Genomic DNA, 23286 nt, shown 5'->3' with positions numbered 1-23286 from the left:
TGCTAAAATAAATTGGAGAATACATTTAGTCCCAAAGCTGTTTTTTTTTCCTCCATTGGAAGCTCGTTATGCGTTAGAGAGAGAAAGAGAAAGAGGGAGGGAAACAGTGTGTGCCATGTAGCTCAGTGCTTGGTATATTTGCTTAAGCCTAGTGTGGAGAGATGAGTCTGTTCCTAGAATTCATCACTAGAATAATGAAGCTGCTGAAGAGACTGTTGTGCTGTTGTACAGTTTTCACCTTGCTTTTGTTTAATAACAGGAGTAGCAGCAGGTCAGGTCAGTGTGTTTGGAATGGTAATGTCATGGCTAGTGTACATTAGGTAAGGAATAACACACAACAGACCGTGTTGTTATATGAAAATAATGCATGCCGATGGGTGTGTGATGTGGCACAGCGTGCAGTGGAGTTGCCGTAGTGCATTATTTTCATATAGCGATAAACAGTCATTCCCTCACCAGTCTCTCTCTCTCTCTCTCTCTCTCTCTCTCTCTCTCTCTCTCCCTCTCTCAAAAAACACAGCTTGTCATTTTACCAAGAAACCAGAAAGCGTAAACTGGTCTGTCCTGAAGACTTTCCTGAACTGGGAATTTTTGACTGTTTTTACGCACTGTAGCCATAAATGTCTCCTAACAAAAAATGTCACCACATCAACGATTATTACTTTGTTACACAATAACACATTTTTAAAAATGTTTATCATTAGTATGAGCTGTTACTATAGAAACAATAACATGTTAGAATGAGCACATTAATATTAACATATCGTTCGTTTACAGCCTGAGCTGCTGTCCGAGCCGTGATGTTCAGTGGTGTATTCGGGGCCACACACATATGCACCATATGCTTACTTTTTCCCCTAGGATGTTTGCGTATAGCGACTTCTAAGGATCAATATTAGTGTATACCTTCAGTATACACACTTGATTTTCTGCTTCAGAAGCCCCAATCTATTTTTTTTGTGAAACTTGTTATTCTTTGTTGTAATCGGTGCATTTTTATTTGAATTCCACCCTTCCCCGCCCCTGACAACCGCAGTCATTCGCCATCACTGAAGATATTGCCCTGAAGCAGTCAGGTAAAATTAATAAACGTGCTTGAACTGTACTCAGGCCTACGTAGGTACGTAGTACCAGGAACGATTCTACACTCTTCTGCCCCTGCTTGGGAGAGATTGACTTGCAGATTCACTCTTTCTCTTTGGGGTTCTTTAATCACGATCCATTTATGATATTGTGGTGCATCACAATTTATTTATATATCTGTCACAACTTTTAGTACTGGTTTTACAAAAAATAATCATTACAATGAAATGAAACGATTCAAAAAAGCACTTCCATTTTATAGTCCTCCTCTAAGAAGGCTCATGAGTTGGAATCCTCTTATGGCCATTTTAGCAAAATGTTTTCTCTGTATCCCCCTCCCCTTGCATTCATTTTACTCTACATTAAAATTAAGTTATTTTTCACCACATTTCCTTTCTGGGCTTATCTTTTTCCCCAACTGATTAACAAGTAATTGGTAGCTAAATATTCACACTGAAATACTGTGTTGGCAAAGTTACACATAAATGTTAAACATCTGTATTGAAATTACTAGCTTATGCTTTTCTTTAATTGGTGTCAATTGTCATATTTAGTAAATCTGCACAGTAAAACTAATTCAGAATATGTATTGAGATGTTATATGTGAAAAGGATATGATGCTATGTGGTACTCAGACCACATATGTGGTATGTCAGATAATTGTAAAAAAAAAAATGCAACTGCTGTGATATAAGAGGAATAAAACACTTCAGGAAGTGCTTCAGGAACTTTAGGATAGTAACTTTAGGAATTAACTTCGCTTAATCATCCCTTGTTGATTATTTTCTTTTAACAGAACAGAATATTACCAGTTCTGTTATAGGGACTAGTATGAATGAATGAATGAGATTTTTTAAATATTTAAAAAAAAAAAACATTTTCTGACCTGTGGACAAATGTGAATAGTCTAATTAATATTTTGATGATCCCAAAGTGCCTGTAGATCTTGATTCAGGTATTGCTTATAATATAATCAATCTAGTAGTAGTAATAATAAAATATTTGTATAAGCCTTTTGTAGATCAGGTTTTGTAATGGATAAGAGGATTAAGTTCTTTAACACTGATTACTGAACAGGGGGACACATTATGGCTTCATTTTGATGACTGATGATGCATCATATGCATTGTGTATGTGTATGAGATTTTTGTATTATCATTAGATTATGTCTGTGTAACTATAGATAATTCATGGTCTTTGTTCTGAATACAGCGTTCTGCATTTTAGTGCAATATGAAAACATGATTATAGTCACAGGCTCGTGTGATCACCCCTCATCTCTTTATGCTCTCGCTTCTTTTAAATCTTCTGCCTGCACATTTACCCTGCTCATTCAGTGAACATCACCTATTCTGTACACTTGTTTATAGGAGGCATCTTTTGTATTTGATAAATAACTGATGAGTCGATACAGCAAGCAGTAAATCTGTTTATCTCTTTTAGTGTTGAATGGAGTAAATGGATCACATGCCAAATCAGATCTTTTACCCAAGCATTGTTTCCCACAGATCTGAAATTAACTTGGGCTGGGATTGAATGTGTATGACGGTGAGTCAAATGAAAACCTAGAAAGTGTGACATAAATTATTGAATTGATTTTTTTCTAGAGGAATCCGGACACTTATAAAGTGTTGGAACACTTAAATTAAACAACATGTAGATTATGTAAAAAAACGATTATTTTGTGACACTTTGCAATAAACAATGCAAAATAAAAAAAAACAAAACAAGGTTTTCATGTCACTCATCCTTGTGTATAATCCTATGGTACAATGTTGCATGTAATTCCTCATGACTTATGACTGATCCAGTTTTACTTCAACCAAAGATATACAAATAAACAAGCATTCACTTTTGGTTGTATTTCATAAATATTTTTAAGCTAGCTCAAAAACTGCAAAGCGAGGGTGGACCTGCTTTTCTATAGGTGCAAACTGAAAACATATCAGCCTTCAGCCCTGATACAGTGTAGGTGAAATGATAAATATGTATACCTGTATTCCAGCACGAAATAACTAAAGTGAAAAAAATCCTCTAGATGCTAAAGTGAAAAAAATCCTCTAGATGCAAAACGTTCCACCTCCTGATAAAGAAGAGAGAGCAAAGTTGATATTGATTTGAATGATCTTTATCTATCACATTCTGCCACTTGAAATGGGTTGCATGACTGCATTTAAGAGATTTATTAGGAGTAGCTGCGAATTACAAGTGGCAGGACATGGTACACACTCAGTATTATACAACACAAATTGTTTACAAGTTGTATTTATTGGTGATGGTCAGGCAGGGATGTCTCAAAAGTGCACAGAGAATGAGAACATGTGATTATTAAAAGCTGCTCTAAAAGAACGAAGCTGCACCGTAAGCCGACTGCTAATGCAGCACTTTGCAAGTTTTTTCACAATTGCAAGTTATTGGCTAGCAGTCAAACTTGGGGTAATTAACGTTTCAGCATTAAAAGGATATATTTTACCAGCTCTGTCCATTTCTTTACTCTCATTAGGTTATGTTACTGCCCCTCTGCCTCTCCCTGCTCTCCCTGCTCTGTTGCTCTCTCTCTCTCTCTCGCTCTCTCTCTCTCTCTCTCTCTCCTTTCCTTTCCCTGACCCTGAGCTTTATTCATGTCACCGCCAAATGGCAAACAAACCATGCTCATTTCTTTTTTATGTTGGTCAATCGCCTATGTGCGGGAGACACTGCAAAGGAATCACATTTATATCCTAATCATATGCTGATGAATCCATTCAAGTCAAGGACCAAAAAAACAAATCCATTCTAATAACAATCACTGACTCTGATTACAAGCAGCTGATTTGATGTTAAAATGTATGATATATACTGTGTGTGTTTGTGTGTGAATAAAACAGCTCTGACCTGTCGAGGTATGGACTCCTCAAGACCTCTGAAGGTGTGCTGTGGTTATCTGGCACCAGATCCTTTAAGTCCTGTAAGTTGTGAGGTGGGGCCTCCATGGATCGGACTTGTTTGTCCAGCACATCCCACAGATGCTCGATCGGCTTGAGATCGGGGGAAGGCTAAGTCAACACCTTGAACTCGTTGTCATGTTCCTCAAACCATTCCTGAACAATTTTATCCTGCTGAAAGAGGCCATTGCCATAAGGGAATACTGTTGCCAAGAAGGGGTGTACTTGGTCTGCAACAATGTTTAGGTAGGTGGTACAAGTCAAAATAACATCCACATGAATGCCAGGACCCTAGATTTCCCAGCAGGACATTGCCCAGAGCATCACACTGCCTCTGTCGGCTTCCCTTCTTCGTATAGTGCATCCTGGTGCCATCTCTTCCCCAGGTAAGTGACGCACATTCACACACCTGGCCGTCCACATGATGTAAAAGAAATCGTGATTAATCAGACCAGGCCATCGTCTTCCATTGCTCCTTGGTCCAGTTCTGACCATTGTAGGTGCTTGGTCAGGGTGTACAGGGGTCAGCATGGGCACTCTGACCGGTCTGCGGCTACACAGCCCCATACGCAGCAAGTTGTGATGCACTGTGTGTTCTGACACCTTTCTATCAATGCCAGCATTAACCTTTTCAGCAATTTGTGCTACAGTAGCTGTTCTGTTGGATTGGGCCAGATGGGCTAGCCTTCACCCTTTGTCCTTCCTCGGACCACTTTTGGCAGATACTAACCCCTGCATACCGGGAACTCCCTACAAGACCTGCTGTTTTGGAGATGCTCTGACCCAGTCGTCTAGCCATCACAATTTGGCCCTTGACAAAGTTGCTCAGATCCGTACACGTCCCCATTTTTCCTGCTTCCATTTCATCAACTTCGAGAACTGACTGTTCAACTGCTGCCTAATATATTCCACCCCTTGGAGAGGCTTGATATATAGGAGGTGGCTGATGGTCACTCCAAGGCCATCACACAAGTCACCATCAAGCGCTGCATATACCAAGGTGCCAAGCACTCTAGTATCCATGTGTGCTCAGGTTGGTCTGCCTAGTCTTAGAGTGTAGGGTGATTGCTCTATCGACCTGTAGCTGGTGCTTTGACCCTCTGGTGTTGTTTCAGATGCACTTCTGAGCTTTGCTCATGTGCTGACTTATGTGCTTGCCCAACCTAGCTGCTGTGATGCCAGAGAGGAGCTTCTATGTTGTGAGAGGCAGTTTATAGGTCAGTTGTTCAAAGGTGTTGTACCCTTGTGAAGATCCTTCATGATCAGGATTATCATGTCCTGTGTTAGCCAGTCTGGGTGAGTGCCTGTATGCAGCCCAGTTGGAGCCCTCATGGAGCACTGTTAGCTTCTTCAGCCAGTAGGTGTAGATCATGTCAGGTCCTGGAGCTGTACAGCTCTTCATACCTGAGACTCGTTGTTGGATATCTGCCTTTGTGATGATGACTGGTTCTTGTTCATAGTTCCCAAATAAGTTGCATGTAACCTCTCTCCTTGGGCCTGCTGTCATAGTAGTATTCCATGTGAATGCTACCATAGATGCATTCAATTATGTGTCTTATATATATACACACACACACAGCATATATGTATATATATGGTTGTTAGTGCCAGATGGGCTGGTTTGAGTATTTCAGAAACTGCTGATCTTCTGGAATTTTCACACACAAAAGTCTCTGGAGTTTACACAGAATGGTGCGAAAAACAAAAAACATCCTGTGTGCGGAGGGTCTGCAGGCTGAAACACCTTGAGATGAGAGACATCAGAGGAGAATGACCAGACTGGTCTGGTCTGACAGGATATCTATAGTAACTGAAATAAGCACAACCATGGTAAGCAGAAAACCATCTCAATCTGACCATTTTCTTCTGACCTCTCTTATCAACAAGGCATTTCCTCCCACAGAACTGTTGCTTACTCAATGTTTTTTTGTTTTTCACAATATCTGTGTAAACTCTAGAAACTGTTGTGTGTGAAAATCCCAGGAGATTAGCAGTTTCTGAACCCATCTGGCACCAACAACCACACTATGATCAAAGTCAAAGAGCTCCCACTTTTTCTTCATTCTGATGGTTGATGTGAAAATTAACTGAAGCTCTTGACTTGTATCTGCATGATTTTATGCATTGTGCTGCTGCCACATGATTGGCTGATTGGATAACTGCATAAATGAGCAGGTGTACAGGTGTTCCTATTAAACCTATTAAAATATATATATATATATATATATATATATATATATATATATATATATATATATTTTTTTTTTTTTTTTTTTTTGCATATACTGTATCTGAGCAACTATAATTGCAATAAAATAGCAGTTTAGGAAGAACAAAGATTAATAAAAACATTGTAATTTACACATAGCTGTTGCTGTTTCACACAAAGATGTTCTGTTTGTAGAAAAAAAAACCCAGAGGAAGCGAAAGCTCAGAAATCTTTATCATGACCACCGCCTAAAGCCCTGAAGTGAATCAGACCAGCGGCTCGTTCTTACGCGCTTCAGAACAGAAAAAAGAAGGCTAATGAAGAGAGGATGGGCACAGCACGCTTAAACATGCTTTTGAGCTGCTGTCAAACTCTTCATTCAGTGATGGTAATTAGATTTTCAGGTTGCACAGTGTAAAACGTTTGTCTCTAATCAAAATCACTCCACAACATAAGTCAATGTTTATAATCTAATGACAAGCCTTATTGTCTGTAACTAGGATCGCAGAAGGAAGTGTGAAGGAGCTTGTATTGTGAAATGATATTGCCTTGCCTCAGCTCTGTTGCTGGAAATCAATATAGACATTTAGGGGAGTTTTACAGCACAGCATCCACATCATCTAGGATCAGGATCATTAACCTGCTTACTGTGTAGCTTAAAAGACATAGAACTGGTGGTGTGATGGGGTTTCATGCACTGTATTGGTTTCAAGAACCATAAAGTTTTAAAACCTGGGTCAAGTACAACAGAACAGACATTGTCTCTGTCTGTTGTGTGTGTTTCATCTCTTTCCACTGTTATTGTGCCTTCCAAAAAACCTTATAAAACACTAATGTTAGCTAGCTGTGATCTCTAGACATGGCAGTAAGCAAATGGTTTCTTAATGATGTATGCTAAATTGGAACATTTTCCCCCTGAAAGCCCATTGAAATTGCTTTGTTTGTACAAGCACATAGCTTTATGCTTTATAGACATAGAGACTATCCCTATCACCATGGAAATAGTCCTTTTTTTTTTTTTACTTTTTTAAAAGCCATCTTTGGCTTACCGTCTTGAATTTCCATGGTGCACTGGAGTGATTCATTCCACATAATTGAGTGTCTATTGAACTTCCATCTACATTGCCTTAGTTCCAAGAAAAAGGACTCAGAAAAGGCTAATCATCCAGCTTGGAGTTAAGTTTTCTGAGCAAATGAATTCTGGTAAAAGGAATGACATCAAAGAAAGGGAAAAATACATTTTTAACCCAACAGACCCAGTGTGACAGTCGGCATGTCTGCACCGGATTCACAGATCTTAATGCTGATTTAGGAGGAGCATGTTATAATTGTTGTGTTAATCTTTATTGTTAATATTTAGGTTTGCACCATGTCATAGTGAACTCCTAGCGAGCAGGCGTGGTGTGAAACCGTACATTCAGTGTCGTGAACTCCCAGACATGGCACTAGCCATAGCATCCTCATGCTCCGCTAATAAGGGGTGAGAAGGTTGGCTGGCCATTGGACTGTAAAGTATTAGCCTCCAAGTTGTAGAGTCTCAGGTCCTGAGTAACTGATTGCAAATTAGCCATGTCTGCACCACATCTTTAACTAAAGACATCCAAAACACCCAAAATTCAAGCTGTTAGTGCTGAATTACAATTTCCTCATCCAAAAGCTCTTCATAAGTTAAATAAAACAAATAACTAACTAAATAATTCAAACATGGATTTATTTTATATGCTCTGAAATAGGCATGAAATGATAAAGTTCAAATAAGAGACATATTCCAGTACAGGATTCACCAGACGATATTGACATGAGACGATATTGACACAAATAAAATATTAAATTTTAATGCATTTATTTTATAATGACAACAAATTGAACACTGCACTATCAATACGTTGGTATTGCAAGAAACATAGATCACGATTTATAATAGAAGGTGTAATTTTCCCCTATTATTTGCTATACGTGCTTTTTTAATCTATTTCAGTGTCATAAACGTATTTCATGGCAACATTATTAATATGGAAAGACTGTTTGATGGTAGATTGTGCCTTAAAAGATTAGGCTAAATCACAAATTAGTGTCATCATCAATAACAAATTACTGATATCCACCTAAAATGCATGAGCACGTCACAGTTACCTATTTAATTGTACAGGCGAGATAAACAATAGTGTTATTTTGTACTTCCTCATCCTTCCGAAATTAGTTTCTGGTTACACCACTGCCAGCACAACACACAACATGCTTCTAAAGCATTTTTAGACATGAGTGTGACTTACATCAAGCACAGCACACAGGTGTTGATGTTAACTTGCATTTCAGACCATGGTCAAGCCAGCCATGATAGAAACCAGAGTGATGCATTAACTGGCAGTTTACGGTAACTACCTTCAGACGACTACGCTACAGATCTGCTGTGAATTCTGGATAGTGCGGAAATGTAAAATAGGTCAAATTAAACAAAGCTGTGGGCTTTGTGATTGACACATGTGCCATATTGCTTCTTCTGATTAGCTTAACTTTTTCGGACTATTCAGTAAGCATGCTTTGAGGCAGTTAGGTTCCCACTCGTAAACATAGTCCTCTGTATGCTGCTTCCTCTGGTGCAGCCGCCAGTGGTCTTGCCAGTATTTTGTATCGCACTATTTGAGACAATGATATTCTGTCTCTATATTCTGTCTCATGCCTACTCTAAAATTACATGTTAGAGCCACATAGAGCTGACCAATCTGGACTGTCACAAGCTTTGTGAGTTGCTACACAGGAAAAGCAGTTAATAATATTTCTAAATTAAATTCCAAGTAAAATGCGTAGCTGCCGATTTTAAGTTGAGGTTATGATGCTTGTCATCCAGATTTCTCACTGAGTTCCTCATGTTGGCTGTTTTGCAGTGGAGGGATTTCTAACGCCTTTAGCATACTGGGTTAAACTGTGCCTCTCTATGAGCCTGTCTTTTCAATTAGTTGAAGGCATGAAACTTATTTTCTTTTGTCTGGGTACTTTGCACTCAAGCCACTGTGTGCATCTGAGTTAAATTAGCATCCACAATTTCATTCACCCATAGGCAAAATACAACTTTGGATTAGCATAGACCTGAGCTGAAAGGGTTTCATAGTATTTGGTCAGTGAGTTCATGCTGCTTTGGCATATTTTGTTTTGAAATTAAATTCTACACCATTCTGTGTTGTTCAAGCACATATTAAAAATTAAATTAAGCCTCAACCTTAGAATTAACCCTAAAAACACTTTTGCTCATTAATAGCATGTAGCTAATCATTAGTGCATGGATTACGCTGCACTCCAGATATACATTACGCCTCTTTGAGAAAAGTTCACAAAACACAGAGGTTGAACTGGTTTTGAGAATTTTAACATATTTTATTATTAACCTTCAAGCACTTAATTCGTGACGCAAAATATAGGCTGACATAACTCATCTCCATCCTGACGCAAAGTGAAGTAAAGTTGTTTGTGAGCCATCAGTCTGAAAGCATTTTGATTCAGTGCATTATTGCAGGAAATCTGGCATCCTTTAAAGGTGAACTGATTCCTTTCGATTTTCTTTTGTAGCTCGTAGAAACTAGAAAATATCATGATTATGGTAGATGCTGTATCATAGCTTTAGAAAAACACCAACAACACGGCTTCCTGAGAGCTGCCTAAAAAAATAATTTGTAAATCGCCCATGTTCTCATCTTCTTTTTTTCTTTTTACTGGGCTTTCAGCAGTAAACTGGCTTAGCCGTTATTCTTCCAGATTTTATTGTAGGTCATTCAGGACGGATTCTATTTACCCAGCACAACACGCCTCATGATAGAGCCTTCTGTTTGAAACCAGATTGAATTTAGGTTGTTTTTTTTTTTTTTCTTTTGGTGAGAGTTAGACAGCGTCGCTGGATGACATAATTAGATGGCAGTGTTGGAAAAGGTATTGAAGAGCTCTGCTTGTAAATCTTTAGAGAAAAGAACTACGTACTGCTTGTACATCATTAACTCTCTTTTCCTGAGTTTGTGTATGTATGTATGTATGTGTGTGTACTGCATATATCTCTATCCAGGCTTGTTTTCTTTATATCCAGAAGGGTTACCTTTTATGGCACGTGATTACATTTTTACATTTTAACAACGTACCTGCTGTATTTGTACATGCACATGGAGAGGAGTTAATAATGAAATGTGCACACTGGTATTCAGACTTAAGATGTAACCACGTTGCGGTCGGAGTTTGCAGAGGCGTGTCTCAGTTATGTGTGATTCCGACCTCCTTATTCTTATCCTTCATGCCATCAATATGTTTTATTTTTAATTTACTTTACTTTTTTATTTATTTAGTGATTTAAATGAACAAAAACATTTACATTTTTTATTAGTTCAGCAACTCGAAATTGCTAAATAAAAGCGTGATAAAACGAGCCTACGTTCCATACGCTTATTGCAATTTAATGAACTCCATTTAGTATCTCAAGTTGTGTGTATATGTAACTGTAGACGCACAATATAAATGTGCTGGATCAATTGCTATTTTATAAGCAGCTGAATAATGAGGGTGCAGTGAAAACAAAAGTGCAGTGATAAATGTGATAATTATAACTAACAACTAGTAATATATTGGCAATATACTAGACTCTTAGTAGATTTATTTCAGTGCTTGACATATTCTCATTCATACACTATATGGATAGTACAGTATGTCGACATTGACCATCACGCCCACACTGCAAAAAATAACCGTCTAAATATAAGAAACAAATGCATGATTTAAGAAGATACAGACTAGAAACAAGTCAAATTATCTGCCAGTGCAGTAAGATAATTACACTTGGTAAGATTTCTTGAAATAAGAAAACATATCTAGGCTTTAGAAAAGAACAGAATGTCTTAAAATAAGCATTAAAACACTTATTCCAAGCAGTGTATTTAGTCTAATTAACTTAAAACTAGTTTTTTTAATACATTTTTAAACAGTGTGCTTATCTTAATTTGTGTGAAAATATCTTAAAACCAGAGCTACTAAACAAGATAATTCCTCTTAATTTAAGAATTGTCATCATTATATATTCTGACTTAAAATGAGACAAAGCATTTAAACTTAAAACAAGACTATTAAAATCAAGATCACCATACATATTGTCAACAATAATTTATTTAACAACAAGCATTTGGAATGCCTGTGATGGTAAATAAGCTTAATTTGCAGGTAAAATAACTAACTGTAAGCTTTGCTAACTAAGTAAGAAAAAAAAGATAAATAATCTTATCAATCATAATAATCTTACACAATCTGGTCTTGCATAGTATTTTATTCTTAAAATAAGATCAATAAGATTTTATGGCTAGAAATAAGATTGTAAGTCTTGACTAGGTGAGGAGTTTTGGCAGTGCATATGTGGTTCTTCCCCAAACTGTTGTCACAAAGTTGGAAGCACACACTTGTATAGAATGTCTTTGTATGCTATAGCATTACAATTTCCCTTTATTGGAACTAAGAGGCTCAAATCTGTTCCAGCATGACAATTACACTGTGCACAAAGCGAGCTTCATGAACACATGGTTTGCCAAAGTTGGGGGGAGTTCAACAAGCACATATGGCTGTGATGGACAGGTGCCCACAAACCTTTGGCCATATCATCATATTAGCCTTTTTTTTAAATTTTGATTAAAAAAAAAAAAAAAAAAAAAAAAACGCTATCCGCTTGTTTGGTCTGTATTTTCTATCCCCATTTTTTTTATTCTTAAATGCTAGTGCTTGTGTTTAAAGGTGTTGGTATTGAAAACCCTGTCTCAGATGCAACTTACTCAAGAAAAATCTAGCAATAGCCCACCTAGAAACTCGACTTAGACCTCGATCTAGAAAGCAGCTGCATAACCAAACTCGATATGTGCAACTTTCCCTGCATAAATATTGACATAACTCACCAACTCTGAATCAACCCATCATAGTTTTTTATGCTACTCTGTTAGAGTTGAGAGTGAGTATTACTAGGTTAAAAAAATGACTGATTTGCTGCTCAACAGCTTTGTGTTTATTCACTGCTTCTCCTTCCTTCATCTCTCTTACTATAGGGGCAGTAGATGGATACTTAGCCCTTTTATTATTATTATTATTATTATTATTATTGCATTTTTGAAAAAACAGATGCCTGTATTTTATACACCCTCACTTGTAAGACACTTTATACAAAAATGTCTGCAAAATGAAAAAAAGACATGAACGTAAATGTATGACATGAATGAAAGCGGGCGAGGCATTGTGTAAAATGCTGGGTTAAAATGTGCAAATATACAATTATTATTATCAAATGTGGTCCTCGCAGCAGAGTGTCATTCTGATTGCTTCTTTGTGCAGATGGAGGTTTTATGGCATGCAAGGACAGCCAGTGTGTTTTAATGTGAGCATTACAGAAGTGTGACTCACTGCCTTTTATAATGCAGCCCATTCACACCGGCTGCTGGAGGAATGAAGGAAAGAGGACCGACTCCACTGAGCCTCATGCCTTAACAATAACAGTGGAAGACAGCTGGTGTGTGCTTACAATATGGTAATGCTGGTTAGCAGATCATGAAATTGCTTTTGCTTTAATGCTCCAATCAACAATCGCTGCAGTTACCAGGGCCATTTTAGTGCTGCTGTAACAAGTGTTTTGCCTGACAAATACATTATGACCTTTTTATTAAAACGACTAATTGAAAATGGTTCTTTGTGTCTGTGCTCTCCATTCACTTATACCGTGGTCTGTCTGAATACTCGATTCTGATTGGCTGGAAGGTTTGCGTTCAAACCCTTGAATGCACAGGTAGTTTCCATCAGGTTAATCACCGTTCTAAATGAATATACTGCCTATAAACAACTGTAACCATAGTACCATACAGTTACAGTTACAGCATACAGTAGTTAAACACACAGCTTCGTTATTAGTAGAGACACGGCACAGATGCAGGTAATTCACACATGCGCAATCTCTCTCTCTCTCTCTCTCTCTAATAACTATTCGTTATAATTCATTCAAATAAATGTAATCTTATCGCTCTACTTTATCAATGTGTATGATTTATAGCAGGCAGAATTCTAGCTCTAATGACCTGTATATAAAACAACTAATGACAATAAACTGTTATTTTATCCTTTCAGTCAAATTTTGCACTGCAAACATCAATGACAGCTTTAACTGGTTGATGCTGGCAAGTGACCGTGGTATAAGTGGGATAATCCCCGGGACGGTGTGCATTACACGATTTTAATGCACTCTGCCTCACGTCAGGTGGTTCTTTGCCTCCACATTGTGCATTAAAATCATGTAACGGACACCTAGCCGTGGATATTCCCTTACTTATATTATAGGTTGTTATAGATTAAATTATAGGTTGCACAACATCACCTGGAGACACTAGAGAAGCCCTTGTTTAGTCAGCCCTTGTTATGGCATGTTTTGTAGCTAATTCATTCTGATTTTTTTAATGTTTTACAAATTATTTAGGATGTGTTTAGTGAAAAATTTGAGTAAATGAAGTTTATAAAATACAGTGAGGTTTAACTGAATTGATTTTTTTTTTAATATATATCACAACCAAATGTAAATTTTAACTTTCTACATTGTGCTGGTGAAATATATTTAGAGTTTCTTCATGTATGTTATATGCAGAAACCCCTATGTTGGTCAAAGCCCATGATCCGGCACTGGGTGTGCACTGTCTTGTGCAGCTCCAGTGGCTGGGGTTGGTTCCCTGGCCAGGAATTGAACCTGAGCTGCGGCGGTGAGAGCACCACTGGCCGTCCAGGGACCACTCAGATTGTATAGATTAATAACATATTTATAGCACAGTGAAATTGAATTCTCTGATCTGATTGATCTGAATTTTTTTCTCAGCCTCAGAGCCACAGGCGATACTATCGTCAATCATCGATAGTGAGGAGGCATAACAGGACAATGGAATATTACACACGATATCACAAGCTGCGTAGAGCATTCGCAAGACAAGTCCCTGTGTATGAGCTGTTACTATAGAAACAGTAACGTATTAGAAAAAAGCACATTAATATAAGCCTATAGTTTGTGTTACAGCCAAAATTGCTGTCTTATTATTATTATTATTATTATTATTATTATTATTAATTACCCAATAACAATGTCAGAAAACTGAAATCGGGACCGTAAATAAAGTAACGAGTTATTAGTTGTAACTAAACTCATTATAAAATTTTAATAAACTACACATGCATACGCTCTGTGGTGAACAGCAGCGGAGATACTTATTAAATTCTTGTACAGTGATGTCACCCTGATAAACCACACGCTGTTTCATTTTCTTAATTTAAACCCCGTTCATGGCTTTATCTGTTCGGCAGCATGGACATAGGAAGCTAAGATGCGTCACAGAAAGATGTTTTGTTGCTCTGCTCCACAGTCAGACAGCAGGTTATTAAGGTTTATATAGGATACAAATCAAGCGAAAAGGAAAAACATATTACGAGATACAACACACTTTATTTTTGTCAATCTTAAAGCTGCAGACAGCGTTTTCACACAGACATTTAAATCGTCCAACTTTATAGCTATTCCTGACACTACTGTCAGTCTTCGAAAGCCTACGCTCCACATAGTCAATGACTAATAATAAATGGATATAAAAAAGTGTTGTTGTTTAAAAGAGTAAAATGTATAATTGTTGAGGTGAAAGTTTTTTGTTAGGAGACATTTATGTAGCATTTATGGAAGTATTCTCAAGCGTCAGCGCTTTATAACAGTCATAGTGCTTAGTAAAGTTTCCCAACATAGGAAAGTCTTCAGGACGGAGGAGTTTCTTGGAAAAATGACAAGCTGAAATTTTGGAGAGAGCGAGAGAAAGAGAGAGAAGGAGATGCTGGTGAGGGAATAAATGTTTACCACGGCTATAATGTAAGTGAGAACAGGAACTAACTTGTCTTGTGGACGTTCCACAACATTAAATCTAACTATAACCTCTTAAAAACGGTGATGCGTTGTTCATTAACAAATTAAACATTGTAACTGCTTGCTTCAGACTGTGCTAAGGAATAAATGTATGTATTTTTAATATAAAAGTTTCATGTAATCTGGATTCACACCAAATAATCATTTCCATTTTTAATTTTTGTAGCTCAGTTTGTTCTTATGCCTTTTGCATTTTATCCCTAGTCTTACTGAATGTTTTATGAATTCATATTTAATAATTCCCTTAAGCCCTTGTGCACTTGTATGTTTATTAAAGTATTTGGCTAAAATTTTAGATTGTATTCAGATCTTTGCTTCTTTGAGTGTAATACTAAAAAGGATTACAGGATAAAAACCCTACATGAAATAATCTTTTATTTTATTTATTATTTTTTTCAAGAGAATAATATGACCATTGTAGCACTAATCACACACCGGTCACCATGACTTGTGATTCGCTGTTGTAAATTTACGAAACATTTAGTAAGCTATTTAGCCATTAAAGAACTTAAGCACTCGTTTATCTGCTGAGCTTGTTTCATGGTTAATTAGGCAAGTTCCTTCACATCCAGACAATCAATTTCGCCTTCATTTGTGAAGAAACTAGAGAGGTGAAAGAATGGTCAGTGTGTGTCTAGACTGTAGACTTTCATGTCTTATTAATGCAGCTCAGAGACGTAGCACAGTCAACACACTGAAAAAAAAACCTGAACCACATCAAAGTGACAGATTTTTTTTTTTTCACAATACCGGAAAACTTTTGAAAAAGTGTTAGTTTATGTTCTTTCCACTACGTAAGATGGGGATTTGATGTTGCAAAACTTTAAGAAGGATCGGGACGATAGCTTACGAGAGTCCTGATCCAGCTTAAAAAGTGTGCATGTGTGTGTGTGTGTGTGTGCATGTGTGTGTGTTATATTTTTAGCTCTTTGTCAGGATTAAAAAAGACCAAATGTCCTCACAATCACCTGGTCCTCAAATAAAAAGTGTTTTCACATCTTCTGTAGTAACAGTAATCATTAGAGTAGAAGGTCAGTGGAAGGTCCTCACAAAGAAAAATGTGTGTGTGTATGTGTGTGGCCATATTTTTACATCTTGTTGGGCACCAAATGTCCCCCCACATGGACAGGAATATCTGATTGTTTTGACTTTGTGGGGACATTTGGCTGGTTCCCATGATTAATTTTTAGCTACATTAATATTAAGGTCAATGGAAGATCCAGAAAGGATAATAAGACAAACATGTGTACACATTTAACCCTTTGAGAGGAACAGAATTGACTTGATGTCCTCAAATGTCCTCACAGCATCCCTTTTTTGCAGGGTTTTTACTGTTACTGTAGCGACGGTACTCACGAGGGACTTAAAGCAATGATGACTGTAGGGACGGCTACACAAGCAAGAACTAAATCTGTGTTCAGGCAGAAAACCAAAGTCATTAAGCAGCAGCACTAACACTACAGTGGAACAGAGTCTGTTTCTGTGATTCACAAAATGCTTAAAAAATATCAGAAATGCATTATGATATCAAATTCGACTTAGTGTGATTAGCTTTAGGTCTCTGATTCTGACACCTCTGTATGAAAACGAATTAGATTATAAGTGTCTTTGCCCAAAGTGCTCTGAATTCATTAATTGGAAATGGCGTCAAATTCTAATACGCACATGAAATGACTCACCTTAACATCACGTTTTTGGCGAGTACTCAAACTGGTGTTTTTGCTGTATTAGAAACGTGGGCTCTGGCTGCAGGAAGCAGCAAGTCAAATTCACACTCAGCTCGGTTCCTCTGCCTTCCCTATTAAATCAGTGGAAGGGCTTCACAAAAAAGAATGTGTGCGTGTGTCTATGCGTGTGCGTGTGTGTGTGTGTGTGTGTGTGTGGTCTAGACTCACAGTTGGCAGTGATACTATTTCTGGATTTTAGGTGGCAAAAATGAAAGCAAAGTATGGAAGTGTTCTCTAGTCAGGGTAGAGCCTCTGCTGCAGCCCTGCTCCTGGTTCTCCTTACAGTTACACACGTGTCACGTGTCTATAAACCTGGATCCTGGAAACCTCCTGCCAGTATAACGTGTGTTTTCTGGGTGTGCTGTTTGAATGCCACTAGAATGAAGATGAAGATTGTGGTGTTAGGTTGAGCAGAATGCTTAAATCTATCAAAGGACAATTTCTCACTTTTACATTAAAATAGTCAGCTTAGAGAAATTCAGCATTACACCACAGACAACTTTCTTTTGTCCATGTATGTATGTGGGAGTGTATTTTGTCTTTTTCTCTGTATGTATTTTGAGGATCTTTGTACTGATGCGTGCTTGTGTCCAGTAATGTACTTTTGTAAAGTGCATTAGCATTAGTCATTTACTCTGCTTACACAATTAATATTGTCTGTATACTGATGTGCAGCACTTCTTTGCTATTGCGGTTACATCACCATCATTTTGCTCCCAGCCATGTTTTCATTTTGTCTAGCTTGTGTACAGACACCCCTCCAAGATTTTTCTATTTCAGCACACAGACCTGTGAAATAAATCAAATAAAGCACTATGAAGGCAGAATCTACGGCAGGTTTCCATCGGCCTCGAATGAAGCAGAACATTGTGCAGACGGTCGCCCCACTGCTTTCTGTGCCGAGTCAGTAATTGCTAAATTTACTGGAATCAATGTGGAGGAAGCAGAAGGACTGCCAGAGAACCACCAGATGTGCCAGAGAGCACCGGAATGGAAGAAATGTTGAGAAGAGAGAGAGAGAGAGAGATAGAGAGATGCTCAGCTTTAGATGAACTTTTGAACTTTAAGTTTAATGCATGAAGTGGCACTTTTTATCAACACTGGCCTCGGCAGGCGTTCTCAGGAGACCACAGACAGATGACTGCAAGGTCATCCATCTCACATAAGACAGAGTGTGTGTGCTGTGGAGCTAAAAAGGATCTCATAACATTTGGTGATATGTTGGTGTGTTATTTTTATTTTTATTTTTTTGGCATCATACCACTGCGCTGTGAAGTGTTAATGAATTTTCTATAACAGCCGCTCTGACGGTAGTGCAGCTGCAAATTCACAGCACTCTTTCTAATACATTATTGTTTCTATAGTAACAGCTCATTCACAGGGGCTTGTATGGCAAGCACTCCTCATAATCTAATAATAAACATTATAAATTGTTATAAATTGTTTAATAAAGAAAAAACATCTAATTGTTGATACTGTGAATTTTTATCTAAGGGGATGTTTAACACTTATGGAAGGAGCTGCATTGTTTTTTTTCTTTTAACTTCAAGAGAAAAAAAAGGAGAAAAGAGGCTGGTCAGGGAAAGACTGTTTATAGCTGATATAACAAATGAATTTTCATACTTGGCCCAAATACTTGCTCGTTTGGGGGCGGGGCTTATAATCGCAGGTTTGCTTTCTTGTAGAAGAATTCCTTCCGAACTGTGGCTTGATTACACAATTCAATAAACCGCATTTGTGCACACAGGTTTGCAACATAGTAGACACTATGTTTATTCATTTATTGTTTATTTAAAATTAATTTTCTTTGGTACAACACTCAATCGGTGAAGAATAGCGATTTTTGGAAATATTTTAATAAGGTTTTTAGCCATGCAAGCCAGCACAAGACTTGTGTTTTTCAAGAGGCTCTCATTGCTCTCATAATAAACTAATTATAGCACGCCAGTCCTATAAACGTCTAGTTTTAGTTTTATCCGTAAGGTCTTCCTTCTCCTTCGCAGACCACAGCAACCCATTCTTCACCATCAGGAAACTTGAATTAATGTCGCAATTTGAACCAATCGTGTTACTTGGCATATAGCACAGAGAGCGAACTGCTTCCACACTTGACGCAGACCGTGCCACGGTTCAGTGGACGCGAGCCCCAGAGTACCATTTTCATGAGGACCAAGGATCAGGTCTCTGGACTGCTCTCAGGCTCAAAAACTGCTTTCATACTTCATCAAACATACTGAGGTCTAGGTAGTCCAGAAAAAAAATCGATCAAAAATGAAATCTATGTTTCACGCATGTTGCACAACATTAAATGTATCTGTAAAGAGATAAATTGTATGATGGGAATCATACATTATTTCTTTAATAATTCTCTAATTAATTAAAAAAAAACCATGAGGTTAGTAACATTAATGCTGCTTTGCACTGGGCCGCATCACACCACAGTGTCGTGTACCAAACCTGCCGATTGTTTCCAGATACAGGAAAGGTTTACGTGTTAATTGGCTTACTTTGTGCATGTGTTAATAGAGGTGTGAAGTGCTGTTTTGCTAGCAAGACAGTGCAGTTTGTGAAGTACTTGTTAGTTTGTCTTGCTCAATCATGCCAGTAGAGCACAGGTACTTGATGCTGTTTGTGGTGCATGAAATTGTTTTGTCCTTCACTGTCTGCTAGATTGGCATCGTGCACTTTACAGACCAGAGAAAAACAAGACAACATTGGATTTTTGGGCTCTTTAATTCATTGGGTGCCTGGTAAATTGTTTCTTCTTGTTTTTAAACGTAAACTGTGCCAGGATGTTTGAGGTGCTCATGGCCGAATCAGAGAGCCAAAAATTACGGCATGAACTGCATGAAAATGAAGAGCAAATTTATTCGAGGCTGAGTCAGGCCGCTAGAGTAAGAAATGGAAATGTGATGTTTTATTAAACAGCTATCAGTGGACTGTAGAGTTACTTTAAGACGCATTTCTTTTTTGTTCTCTGGCATGCATGTTTACAAGCGCATGCAACATTTGTAAAAAAAAAAATCTTTCAGGCTTTAGAACATGTGGATTGATAAATGTTGGAGTAGACTGGAAATGTATGGCCTAGTTAGTCTGCACTGATTTACTACATACTCACTGGCCACTTTAATAGAAACACCTGTACACCTGCATATTCATGCAGTTGTCCAGCCAATTATGGGGCAGCAGCACAGTGCATGAAATCATGCAGATACGGGTTAATAGCTTCAGTTAATGTTCACATCAAACATCAGAATGAGGAAAAAATGTGATCTCTGTGACTTTGACCATGGCATGGTTGTTGGTGCCAGATGGGCTGGTTTGAATATTTCAGAAACTGTAGATCTCCTGGGATTTTCACATACAACAGTCTTTCACAGACAAACAAACAAAATATCCAGTGAGTGGCATTTCTGTGACCGAAAACACCTTCTTGATGAGAGAAATCAGAGGAGAATGGCCGGGCTGGTTTGAGCTGACAGGAAGTATATGGTAACTCATATAACCATCTTTATATCTGTGCTGAGCAGAAAGGCATTGTGATTTTATGCATTGTGCTGCTGCCACATGATTGGCTGATTATGTAATTGCATGAATGAGCAAGGTTACAGGTGTTCCTATTAAAGTGGTCACTAAGTGTGTGTGTGTATGTGTGGTGTGTGCTCTTCTTTTTGCTCTGCTTCATTGCTGTGGAGCATGCAGGGGGCAGTGAGAGAAGGCAGTCTAGGCGGCACCTCATTTAGAGAAATTCAATCCTCGTAGTTAACAGCGGTGCCCTGGAGGGCAGGTAATGAAATATTTCTAGGTGCTTTTACCTCTGTGTGACCTCATCTTTATGAGCTGGATATGGACAGTGCTCCTTCTCCTCTGGGTGTCAAATCCTTGAGTTGTGTGAAAACTGCAGAATAGCAGAAGAGCAGAAATAAATAAAGTCAAGGACTGAAATTGTGCACTCTAAGAATGGAATTACCTTTCGCGGGTGAAGAAGAAATTATTTCATATCACGGTCTGGGGTTATGTAAATTTCCTCGAGCACGCTCTGTTTCTCACATTACTTGCTGAAATGGAGAAATGAAGAAACACTGACCTCAGGCAAGATAAATACCAGGTAGCAGGTCAAATGCTGAAAATGGAAATGGTCCAATTCTCGGTCAGACTGGAGCTGTTTGACTTCCTGTTGCTGCACTTTTCTGCTCCTTTCTCCCTTTTATTACACAAATAGGACTTTTTATCGCACAAATAGGTGATGTTTCAGAGTAACACAGGTACATTTATAGTCCTGTCAGACATCATTTGCTCGATTTTAGTTGAGTCTGTAAGTAGCTCTGTGTTTTAGTGCTTGACTAATGTAAATACGTGAAGCAAAATACGAGAGGACAAAGAGATAAATTTAAATAATAAGTTTGTGGCAAATCACCAAGTTACAAAATCCTCAAAAGAGTGAAGCACCAAAGGGAGATGTGCAGTCTGTGAGTGTGTGTGTGTGTGTGTGTGTGTGTGTGTTTATGCAATTACTTAGGAGATTAAAGACGTATCTCAATATAGTAAATGCACACAGCCATAAACTTATCAGATCTAATGAAAATGGTGTCTTTTGCTCCAAGCTATTAGCTTTGATAAATGATTTTATTCTTAAGATTTATCAGAAAGGTGTTTTTTGAGCTGCTTTGATAAAGTATCAAGTGTTTATCATTGTTTTATCACTCTGTTTTTTTTTTTTTATCAATGTTGTTAATATTGCTCATAAATAAGAGATTGAATTACTTAATTGAGCCTCCATGGATAGAAACATAGCAGAGAAGAGTTAGGAAATGATGCAGGTAACACACTCTGTGGTCTTTCTCCTTTGCAGGGATTTGCGCTCGGACTGAGTGATGGACATGTTTACAGCTGGACAGACGGCTTGAGGAGGAGAGACTGGCACGATAACGAGAGCATCAGGAGAGACGAGATGCGTGTCGGTAAGCCCACTGCACCTCAGCATCTGGAATACACACACATTTGTTCAATTTACTCACTCATTCATTTTTCTCTTATTCCTTTCCCTATTATCCAGCCTACACAGGTAATGCCTCGGGCTAAAGGTGTTTCATCCACCTGTTTGAGTTTTATTTATTATTCTAATATGTCTGATGATGTTACAGCTCTCTTTTGCAGCAGTAAATTATAGACAAACTACCTAACGATAAAGAGATAAACGGATAGTGAAGTGATTTCGCATCCCTGACTGACAGACATGTGACTGCTGCTTACAAAGCCAGAAAATTACAGTTAGCGTTGAGTCACCATTGATGTCCGGTTTGCCCAAATTTCCCACTGGGGACAAATAAATGACGCCCATCCATCCATCCATGCATCCATCTATCCTGCTGCTCACAAAACCAAAGAATTATAGTTAACCTCAAGTCATAATTAATGTCATATTTTCCCAAATTTCCCCTTGGGAACTAATGAAGTACATCCATTCATTCACCCATCCATTCATCCATGTGTCTGTCTATCTGTCTGTTCATTAATCCATCAATTTAGACATTCACTCATCCTTTTCTAAATCCATCCATCTGTCCATCTATTTGTCCATCCATTCTTCAGTATCAGAATCTCCATACATCCACTCACCCATTTATCCATCCATCCATCCATCCAGCCATCCAACCATCCATCTATTCTTTAGTTAGTCCACTCATCTTTCCATCCTTCCAGCCATCCATCTATTCTTTAGTTAGTCCATTCACCTACTTATCCATCTATCCATCCTTCCACCCATCCATCCAACTTTCAGCACATTCACTCATCCATTTTTCACTTCATCCATCTACTCACACATCCATCCATTTATACATCCATCCATCCATCCACCGTGTCCCCGCCCACCTATCCATCTGTCCATCCATTCTTCCATTACATTCATCCATTCACCCATCCATCATTCAATACATCCATCTGTCTGTCCATCCATACATTCATGCTTTAATACATCCATCTACTCGCTCATCCATCCATCCATCCATCAATCTAAATTGTCCAACTCATCTCATTTTCAGCAGTTAGATCAGAGAGTAGATAAATGAGCGAAAGGAGAAAGCTGCACAGAAACAGGGACAGCAGTAATACTGCAGATTTCTGCAGGGCTTCTGGGGACAGTTGGGTATAAGGACAGATTTTCATCCATGCACAGCTCTCTCTCCTGCTCTCTCTCTCTCTCTCTCTCTCCCTCTCTCTCTCTCTGTCTCCTCCTCTCTCTCTTTTTCTTTCTTTATTACTGTGTTGCATATAGCAGTGTGATATCTGCATCCCTTCAGTAAGTTTTTGTTATTTGGGTTAAGGAGACATTGCTCTGATCCAGTACCACACAACGGAGTGCGAAGAAATATTTCCTGAGTTCAGAGTGCCTTGTTAGCA

General features: G+C 38.2%; 1 protein-coding gene across 1 annotated transcript in view; it reads left to right on the top strand.

The window, feature by feature from the left end:
• The window catches only part of galntl6 (polypeptide N-acetylgalactosaminyltransferase like 6), a 211644-nt gene that overhangs the window by 29826 nt on the left and 158532 nt on the right, over positions 1 to 23286 (top strand). The window contains exon 3 of the mRNA XM_026933253.3: positions 21737 to 21845. Coding sequence (XP_026789054.1) covers positions 21737 to 21845 — 109 coding nt within the window. The remainder of the gene's footprint in view (positions 1 to 21736; positions 21846 to 23286) is intronic.

The sequence above is a fragment of the Pangasianodon hypophthalmus genome, chromosome 3 (assembly GCF_027358585.1).
Source record: "Pangasianodon hypophthalmus isolate fPanHyp1 chromosome 3, fPanHyp1.pri, whole genome shotgun sequence".
NCBI lineage: Eukaryota > Metazoa > Chordata > Actinopteri > Siluriformes > Pangasiidae > Pangasianodon > Pangasianodon hypophthalmus.
Note: the sequence above shows the minus strand (reverse complement) of the source record. Positions and strands in the feature narration are given on the sequence as shown.